We start from the raw sequence: 10,631 nt of genomic DNA, 5'->3' as shown, positions 1-10,631 counted from the left end.
AAATAGCTAAAGGGAGATGAAAGCTCAAATATAGTGTTAAAAACGCTAGAACTTGTTTAGACCCCCAATTCTTAATTACAACTTGATTAATTTTATTCTAAACAAACTTGATGTGGAATATACATGATTAGCAAATTAATTAATCAAAGCATTCAACAATTGCATGGATGAACAAATAAGTGCAATGCTAAAATGGAAAGTAAAATGGGTAAAAGAATAGCAAACCCAAGATAACACGACAATGTGTTATCGAAGAGAAAACCGAAGAAATCAGCAAAAAACCTCTCTGTCCTCCAAGTCAAAGTGATCCACTAGTGAATAAGTTGGAGTACAAGGATACCAAAAAGTCCCTCCAAACCTAATCTACCCAAAGTACTTGAGTCCTCCAAGCTTGAGCCCTCCAAGCTCAAGCTACCAACAGACTTCTTAGATTTCGCAATACCATCGGCCCGATTGCATCCACCAAGGCTCACTGGCTTATTTTGGCAAATACCCAATGCTTCCCAAGCTCCAAAACACTTTTTACACTCTAAATAGGTGTGGGTTATGTTTGGGTACAAATCTCCTCTTAAGGTATAACAATGAAAGAGGGGAGGAGAGGAGATTACGAGGATTTCTCTCTTAAGGATGAGTAGCTCTCTCTAACAAGGTGTTATAGAAACCTCGCTAGGATTTTTTTTCTAAACAGTCTCCTTAGAAAATGTAATGGGGGTATATATAGTATGAGTGAAAATGATATAAGCATCATACTTAAAATCATCTAGGTAGAGAGTTTCGCGGGTCACTCACGGGTTAGCCAAGTCATGAAGTAGCTCGCAAAATATAGCTTGACACTTGACTCTCCAGCTTTCAGCATATGCTTCTCATGTGACCTTTCACGGGTTGTTCACTTGCGAGTCAGTCGCGAGCAAGTCGCGAGATCAATTGTCTTGAGCAATCTTCACCAACTTAATACTAAACCCATTACAAATAAATCCCACAAAATACAAGGAAATAAATTACTGGAAAATAAATTACTGCAATTACAATACTTTTTGTCAGGGAATAAAGCTAACATAAATGTTATGTGAAAAACTATAACTTAACAAGGGAGATTGTAAAGTTATGTTTTTTACATAATAGTGTAGGATTAGCATTATTTTCCTTCTTTTACAAGTACATGTACTTACAATAAATTTGAACCTCTCGGATGATATTCTTATATGAGTTTATAGAAAAGGGGACTCTAAGAGATCACCCATACAATTCAAATGGCAGTTGAGGGATCATCTTCGCAATTCTTAATATCTTGGAAGCAAATACTTGAAATTTGCTTTGTTGGCTACATTACCTTATTCAGCTTTTGCTTTGTGATTTGTAACAACTGAAAATTGAACAGGGTAACAATAAGAACCGATCTATAAGGAATGTGAAACTCATGTTGTTCTTCTTCCAGCAGCATAGCAGTGAAAACCTAGCGCTGAAAATTACGTACATTTGGTGTTCTTAAATTGTTTGCCCTATTTTGTATGTATCCTAAGGCTTTGGGTATGAGGAATCCATTTTACCAATTTCCATCTATCATCCGACTACGGTCAATGAAATTTGTTTAAACTTGTGCTTTACAAATACTTTGTTGAGCTGACATAATTTGTATAATTATGAGCGAAGATAGCCCGCAGTAGCCAAATGAAAACAAAGCCCTGGATTTTTTTTTCCTGACTGCTGCAAACTCTTATTAAGATTACAATTTTAGGGCTCATTTGGATTGAGGGTGTAGAGAGGGGAGAGGATGAGAGTAGGGTAGAGTTAGCTCAAAATAGGCTAATTTTGGATCATTTCTACTTTACTCTATCTTCTCTCCCGGTCCTTCCCTTTAATCCAAACGGACCATAAATGTCAAAATCTTGATCATGCATGTGCTTTTAATTTGCAGATCTCTATGTTGGTCTGAAAATTAATATGCTGTTCCGATGATCAGTCATTTTCAGATTTGATTTTAAAACCTGGATTTAAGTTTTTGGTAGATTAACTTTCTATTTTTGTGCACTTTTATTGAATCTCTCCTATATATTAGGGTTCATATGGAGGAAGTTTGAGGACTATTTCATAACTTGTGCAATATGGAACTGGTGGACCTAATGTTTTGAAGTCACAAATGACAGCAAGTTTTGCCCACTTTAAGGTTTTTGTGCCACCCTAGCAAGAGCCAGAGAAAATTAAAGACCCTAGCTCTTCTTGGGAACTCCTTTCTACAATTCTACTGCAAAAAGTTTCCGGTGTTAGGAATTCATCTCGCTTGAATCAAAAGTTGGTCTTCTAGGAACTAATGACGATATCATGTTATTATCAAACAATCTATTTTTCATGTCATCAACACGGAAGCATACAAAAACAGAACATTATTAAAGAAAATCCTAACATCTAAGAGTAATTCAAGTTTTTTTTTTTTTTTTGAGGGTGAAGAGTAATTCAAGTTGACATATTCATATTGAACATTCATTTCATACTAAAATCATGGATTATCGCATCTATATTTATATATATCTAAAAGCTAAAGCATAACATTTATTGTTGCTACGTTTCAATTGAGTTATATCATCGACCATGTCATTTTTTTTTTTCTTCATTTTTTAAACAATATTAATATATATATATATATATATATATATAAATAGTGCAACTTTACACATTCTCTAACTCATTAAATCCAACTCACTATTAACAACCTTACACATTCTTTAACGCATTATATCCAACTTACCATTAATTCAGCCCTCTTCCAATTCTAAACTCTTCTTTTTCCCCTTCAAAACCAATTGGCTTTTTTGAAGTTCAAACCCTTCAATTGCCACTCCTGCAATTAACTATGTTATTTTTAACACTGTAAATTTCCAATTGCTCTCTCTCTCTCTTTACCTCCAAAAAGTTGCCAAAGTGGCACTAAATTTGGAAAGTCCCTCTGAGGTGTGTTCTTTCCCTTCTTATTTTTTCTTTTTCCCAACTTCAGTTTTTCCATTGGATTTCTAAAGTTTGTGGATGGTATGCTCTTTTATGGGTTGCCGACAATGTGATCACTTTGGGGTCTTGGATGGCTAGGATTTGGTTTGTTAGTTATGAGATGAGTTTTCAAGGATTAGAAATCTCTTCAACAACTTATTACTTCATATTCATGTTACACAATTTTTATTTTATATTTGTGTTTTATCCATTCAATTTGTTTATGTCTGACATTTTAGTTTTCTTACATCTGACATTTGTTTAACTTCATGTAAACAAAAGAAGAAAAGAAAACCAAAGTTTAATGTATTTACCATTGATAGTTTTGAAACAATTATAGAGCATACACTGTAGTTTTACTCCAACTACTACTTTCATATTTTTTAACTCGATGGTTCTTTTTTGATATGAGACCTTCCTAAATTTTTATATGGCTTCGACAAATACTATGTTTAGCACACTATTTCTTATTATGTGTAGCACATAATAATATAGAATAGACAACAAAAAAAAAAAAAAAAAAAAAAAAAAAAAAAAAAAAAAAAAAAAAAAAAAAAAAACCTGACTTCCAGTCATTTTGGTTTTGATAATAGACAAAATGAAATGATTTTGGATCTAAAAACACTAGTTAAACTTGTATCTAGTGCATTAGTACACTGGGTACAAACGGTGTCCATTAATATTTTTTTAGCCAATTATAGATCATGTTAAACTATGGAAAGTTGAGATAAAATGCAGTGGAGTTAAGGAGGGTGTGGAAAAAAACTGGTATATATTTTTATTGAAGAAAAATAGTTTATATTTTTAGTTCCCTTAATTAATTATAATAAAACTTTTTAAAATTTTCAAAATACAGGAAAAATTGCATAAAAAAAAATAATAATAATTAAGGGAACACACACCCCCCCCCCCCCAAGGGGACTTGCGCTAAGGCACACAGACAATGAATTTGTTTTAGAATATAATGTAAATCTAGAAGTCTTAACTTCTATTTACCATATTATCGGTCCATAAGATATTCAAGGCACCTCATAAACAAAAAGTGGAATAGTCTATCTACTTCCTTGTATGGACAATTATTTGTATTCTATCCCTTTTACTTTAATTGTTTTTTATCCTCTTCTCATTACTTTCTTTTACAAGCCGTGGCATTACAACAAGTTTGGCTTTTTTCCAATCTATATCTATATATATCTAAAAACTGAAGCGTAGAGTTTAATGTTGTCGTGCTCTTGTTGAGCCACATCAGCGCCACACCAACACCATATCATTAATCTATTTTCAATATTTTCTCTCTCTTATTTTAATTTTTTTCTCCTTATTAATTTGCCACTTTATAATTACACATTTTCCAACATTTACTTATTTTAACATTTTTATCTCCCCACTACTCTACACCTTGACCTTACACTTTCTCCATCCCTTCATCTTTCTTTTATTTTGACTCTTCTTTTCCCCATTTTTTTACTATAAAAATTTGCTATTTCTCTTCCATTCAATCCATATTTTGCTCATACAAAAAGGTGAATACTCTCTCTCTCTCTCTCTCTCTCTCTATATATATATATATATATATATTCTCTATTTTAATTTGGTGGATGCTTGATTCTTTAGATTGATNTCAATTAAAAACTCTATTCAACAATGAAAAAAATCATGCCAGTGTAGAAAAAGTAATACAAAAGAAGCACTTGCCCTTACTGGTTCTAGGCAATGACCTGAAACAATCAACCTCTATTCACTCTAGCAACTACATTATTTACCTACATCAGTCCCAACCTCCATAAAATTAAAACCTAGCAAACATCCCCACCTTTTCTTCCCCTCTCTCCCAACCCACCCAAAAAAGACAAAAGAAAGAAACTCACACACACGAATATTTTATTAACCAACCCCAATGCTGGTGGTGACTACTGTACCCTAAAAACCTAGCTTTATCCTTTCATTCCTTCCTCTTCCTTCTTTTCTGTCTCTATCCCTTTTTTTACATAATTTTTCAACCCCTAAATTAAAATCTATTCCTTCCTCTTCCTTCTTTTCTGTCTCTATCTCTTTTTTTTTTACATGATTTTTCAACCCCTAAATTAAAATCTCTGCCAAAAAAATCTCAGTATCTCTTTGTAATTCTCTCCTTTCCCTCTCCAAAATTCACCAACTCAGATAAATTACAGTATCTAAATTAATTCGGATGAAACTTGTGTTCAGTGCATTTTTGTACTAAACAAAATACAAGGTGGACGTGTTCAAAATTGGACATATGTCGGAATAGTATGTATCCTGCAAAAATGGACTGAGCACAAAATTCACCCAACTTATCTCACATTTTCCCATGCTATATAAGTAATATATATATTGTTATCTATTAATTTATTTGTTAGTTAAATTGGGAGAGGGTAGGTCATGGGTTTATCCCATAACCGGTAGTGAAAATCTGGTTCTGGTGAGTCACACTGTGGAGAAACAGAAGGCTTATATGGTCCTTCAACATCAACACCCCATCATAAACGTGGAACCCTTTACACGTTTTAGATCTGGCGTAACGTGTGTTACAACATAGTTTCAATTTCCTGTCGCAAAGAAAACACACAGACAATAATCATAAAAACTATATCAGTCCTCGGCTTTCCAAAAAATTTATAAATTAAAAAAACAACATTAAAAAAAAAATTCTCCTACCCCTTTCAGAACCATCATTATTATAGAATTTCCTCTGTAATAAGACAGTAAAAAATAAAAATAAAAAATAACAAAGCAAGCGAACAAATTCAAATTAATTAATTAATAAATAGAGATTTGTTTTTTTTTCTATAATTTAAAAAAAAAAAATTACCTGCTCAGGCCTGAGTAACACGTTGTTTCCCAAGACGATAACGGTTCCGGACTCATCAAGCATCTTTGCGAGCCCAAGACCCTGATCCGGATCCGAACACCCTTCACTGCAGACCCGAACAAAGTCCGGATAAGAAATCCAACTTTGCTGGATCTCTCTCAGCCTCGTTTTCACCGCTTCCAACTGCGCCACCCTCAGTAACTTCCTCGCATGGTCCACCGTCACCTCCGGCCTCTCCACCGGAACATTAGCCGGCGGCGGACTCAGACCATCCAGTCGGATCCTGTCCCGGGCAATGCCCATGCATTTCAGCTTCTCCAGCAGGTTCTCCCCGATCGGCAGTGGCTGGAGCTCCGGCTGAAAAGCAGCACCCTTGTGAAGAAACCTCCGGAAAATGCCTTTATCTCCGGGATCCAAACCAATGGCGGCCTTGTCCGGATCGGGTGGGACCCGGGTCCCGATCGAAGAGGAAGAAACCCGGCAATTCGCGACGGTCTGATTTGAGACCTTCGTTATATTGAAAAGACGCTGAGCCAGCGTCTTTCTAAACGCCATTGATACAAAACACAGAGACAACGAGAGAATTCTAGTTTAGGACAATCGAGAAAAAGCCTTTTAATTTAGGTTTTGTTTTTATGAATGGGTTTGGCTTTGGTTCCTTAAATAGGTGTCCTGTCTTCGAAGTCCCACAGGGATGGAGTTTATTGATGACATGGTGATGACTGACGAGGATAAACCAAAAAATTATTTCTGAAAATATCGCGATATTTTGAACGTGCCGTTTGGAACGGCTATAGTGGGGAAATGGTTGTTTTTTGAGGCATAGCAATATGGCATATTCGTTTTCTTGGCCTTAAAAGCTAAGTGTAATATTCTCATGGATATGATCGTATGATGACCGGATTCATTATCTCGTATCACGAGACAACGAGTCGGACTGGCCACCGTACACGTGGTTGGATGAGGTTTAAAGACTCGTTCAGTCACCACCGTCTGATCATCGTATGAATAATAATCTGGGGTTGGTGTTGTGGATGTTGACTAGTTTTTTGTGAAATCTGTGATGTGCGGTGATTGTGCATAACACGTGTGATGATGAGTGCTTGTAGTACGTTGTAAAAAAAGTGCGAGAAAAGAGGGCTTTGGCAGCTAAGAAAGAAAGAAGTGGTGGAGGTTAGATTATTAATGATGAGTTAATTACAAAGGTCTTGCGTTCACGCAAACGCGTCGCCACATATGCTCTGTCACTCTCTATACACATCTGAAAAAAAGGTCTGTTTCGCTTTTTTACGAATAACACTCCCACGAAATTAGCTCAATTGCTAAATACTAGCCAGAAAATATTTCTAACCAATTTTGAACCTAGCTTTTCTTTCACCCAACAAAAGTAAAAACTAGTTTTGCACGTGACAGTTTGAGCGAGGACTAATTTGTCGTTTTATTATTTTATAATCTCAAATTCTGGCATATTATTGTTCAAAAGTAAGTTTGTTATTTTCTGTATATAGTAACTATGATGATAACTTTCACCTCAGTTCATTTGAGATAAGGTTAAGCCTAGCAGTTTTTCCTAATTAACTTCAAAATACGTCCATATTAGTTAATGTAAATTTGTGTAAAAATGAATTCTAGCTGTAATTACCGTGCAAATATGCACATTTATTGTTTATATTCAATTCTATTTAAATGATTTAGGGGAACAATAATTGATAAATAACTAATATTTTAATAAAATGTAGTTTAAAATAAATAATTTGATATGAGTGCTTTTAAAAAATGACCATACAAAATATAAAAAATGGATTCTTATGTTAAAATAGACGATTTTTTTGCACAAATTAATGTAAATGCTTTTGTAAAATGAAGAAAAAGAAATAAATTACGTCAAATTGAGAAGTTGTTATTTGGAAAAACGAAGAAAGAAAAATAAATCAAGAAAATAATGTAGAATTTAGGAGTAATTGGGCATTTTAAATATTGAAATAGCAAACAAAATGTCAGATATGTCTAGATGTAATTTCGTCACTTACCATAACTTCGTTCGAGGATGCACTCGTTAATAATTGTTGAGATCGTCTCTGAGATATAAATTTGTCAATTTTGTCAGTCATAATTTTGGGGTATCTTTTGTATTGGGAATGGGAACCTTAGGCCAAAGTCAAAGTGGCCTAGGCCTAGACTAGATTCTTCAATGTTGAGCTATTGGATGATTTCTGAGAGCATCAACAAAATCTCATCTCATCTTATTTTACCATTCCAAAAAACTACTTTATGACTTATACCATATCATTTTTCAATACAGCCAACATCCCAAAACTCTATTTTTTTCCCATTTTATTTAAATATTCTTTTTTAATCTTTTTTTACTATTTCTCTTTTTCTATTCCTTTTTCTGTAGCACCGACCTCAACCTCTAGCAAACCCATACCCAGCAAAATCACAACAAAAAATCACCCAAATCAAACAAGCACCAAAAATCCACCTACCACCCCAGCAAAATCACAACAAATCTAAAAATCCAAACTCTCCACTTCGGCGAATCGCAACCCAGATCACAAACACAAAGAACCCAGACTTTCCACACACACACAAAACACAAATCACAACCTAGAAGAACCGGATCGCAACCCACTTCGGTAGCACTTTTTGACACTAGACTCTCCACTTCAGTGGCGCAACCCAAATCGCAAACCACTCTCAACCCGAATCGCAACCCACTTCGGCAGCGCTTTTTGACCCGGATCGAGTCGGAGCTCTCTAACATCTGCAACGAAATCCTCAAGCTCCTTGACACCAGACTCATCCCCTCTGCCGCCACGGGTGACTCCAAGGTCTTCTACCTCAAGCACCAGCACAAAGAGAGAGAGACGAGAAAAGTCAGAGAGTGAGAGGGAGATGGAAAACTCAGATATGCTGAGAAAGAAATTTTGACACAGGAGAGAGAAAAAATAAAAAGATTAAAATATATTATTTTGGTTTGGCATAGCGCTACAGTGCCATCTTACAAGTAAGATGGCACTGTAGCTTGTAAGATGGCATTGTAGCGCTATGCTAAAAAAAATTTGGCATTTCTCAATTTAAGCCTTCCAGTTGCTAGCATGTTTTTGGGCCTAAATGCCAAATGTACCTTACATTTGGCATTTGAAAGGCCTACTGCTGATGCTCTAAGAGGGCTTTTATTAAGACACTGTATACCAGCGTAGTTGAATTGTTCAAGACTACTCGCGAGTCAAATTTAAATTCATCATCAAATTATATTATATATATATATATATATTTTTTTTTTTTTTTTATGAAAGAAAAATCTTTATAAACAAAGAAGGGCAACAAAAAAACAACTAGCTACTAGCTTCATCCCACACAACAGAGGCAAAATTAGGAGGACAGCAACCAATATCAAAAGAACCAAAAAAATTACAAGACAAGGACCATTTTGTTAGAGAATGGGCTGCCATATTGGCTAATCTAGGAATCCAAAAGACAAAAACATTAGACAGAGCAAATAGTAGGATCTGCATATCCATAACTTTGGACCTAATTCTCCATGGGGAAGCTTGACTTGGATTAATACGAGCATCACAACATTTCTTGGAGTCAGTCTCAATATAAATACCCTAAACTTCCAACTTGACTGCCAACAACAAAGCCCAAACTGCTTCAGCTTCAACTTGGAGAGGGAAGGTGGTATTCACCTTTTGTAAGCAAGCAAAGACCAACCTCCCTTTGCAATCTCTCGCCACTGCAGCAACAACAGAAAATTTTATTCCAATTGTAGCATCCACATTAATTTTAATTGAGAAACGCCTAGGAGGTGACCATGCTTGAATCAACTCCATTGGTCTCACAGAAACCATCTCGGCAGATCTGGAATTTTGAATTCAACAAAGAGCCTCCCAATTCATTTCTTTGATCAAGATTCAAAGTACCCAAGAAAGGGGGGATGGGGGGAGAAAAAAAATTGAATGAGCTCTCTAAGGTTGAAGAAAACCCAAGAGCATCTGACCTCACTCCCCACTGACTATTGAACCAAAAAGCCTTTACCACCAGGCATAAAGCAAAAAGAAGGATTAAGAACTCGACTTCTGCCTTACAAAGGGGACATAACTCATCTCCAATATCAAAAAATCTGCCTAAATTGGCCTTAGTAGGCAAACAATCGGCTACAATTCTCCAAATTAGCATTTTAAGCCTTTCATGAAGATTGGGTTTCCAAATTTGATTCCAGAATGGCTCAGGTGACTAACTAGATGAGAAACCTCGACAAATCCAATAAGCAAATTTAACAGTCAAATCTCCATAGCTTGTAGGGGTCCATGTCCACCCATCCTCAATAACACAAGAAGATAGTGAAATTTTTAAAATTAATTCATTTTTTGAATCCTCAAACCATTGCTTCAGCTTGTGAATATCCCAGGCATTATGATTAGAATTTAGAAGTTGAGAAACCAACAGTATCTCATCTGGGTTAACCCCAACTTTGCACTTAGGAATAAATCCCTGAAGATCTGGAATCCAAGGGTCATCCCAAATTCTTATGGTATTGCCATCACCAACAATCATACAAGCTACATTTGAAAAGAGGTGCTTTACTCCTCCTAAGCTTTTCCAGATTAGAGAAGAGTTACCTTGAGAGATATGGGATAGCTAATTGTGTCTGATTTTGTATTTAGCTCTAAGAACATTAACACAAAGGCAATTCTTTCCAGACAAAATCCACCAAGCAAGTTTTGATAGAAGGGCTTGGTTGAACTCCCAAGACTTCCTGAAGCCCAAACCACCTTCCTTCAAAGGTCTACAGAGAGAAGACCAAGAAATAGGAGTC

The 10,631-nt window shown here is 35.5% G+C and overlaps 1 protein-coding gene across 2 annotated transcripts; it reads right to left on the bottom strand.

The window, feature by feature from the left end:
- Positions 1-4,860: 4,860 nt before the first annotated feature.
- On the bottom strand, positions 4,861-6,563 carry LOC136064103 (calcium uniporter protein 2, mitochondrial-like). 2 transcript variants are annotated; one of them, XM_065765408.1, is made up of 2 exons: positions 5,810-6,555; positions 4,861-5,546 (listed from the first exon to the last, which is right to left on the bottom strand). In XM_065765408.1, the coding sequence occupies exons 1-2, from the start codon at positions 6,362-6,364 to the stop codon at positions 5,526-5,528; spliced, it is 576 nt and encodes a 191-aa protein (XP_065621480.1). In that variant the 5' UTR covers positions 6,365-6,555; the 3' UTR covers positions 4,861-5,525. The 2 variants fall into 2 exon arrangements, with proteins under 2 accessions (XP_065621480.1, XP_065621479.1); XM_065765407.1 differs by lacking the exon at positions 4,861-5,546 and adding an exon at positions 5,602-5,689 and having other exon boundaries at positions 5,810-6,563.
- Positions 6,564-10,631: the final 4,068 nt, after the last annotated feature.

Source organism: Quercus suber, unplaced genomic scaffold, assembly GCF_002906115.3.
Source record: "Quercus suber isolate HL8 unplaced genomic scaffold, Cork oak 2.0 scaffold_624, whole genome shotgun sequence".
In the NCBI taxonomy this organism is placed as follows: Eukaryota; Viridiplantae; Streptophyta; class Magnoliopsida; order Fagales; family Fagaceae; genus Quercus; species Quercus suber.
Note: the sequence above shows the minus strand (reverse complement) of the source record. Positions and strands in the feature narration are given on the sequence as shown.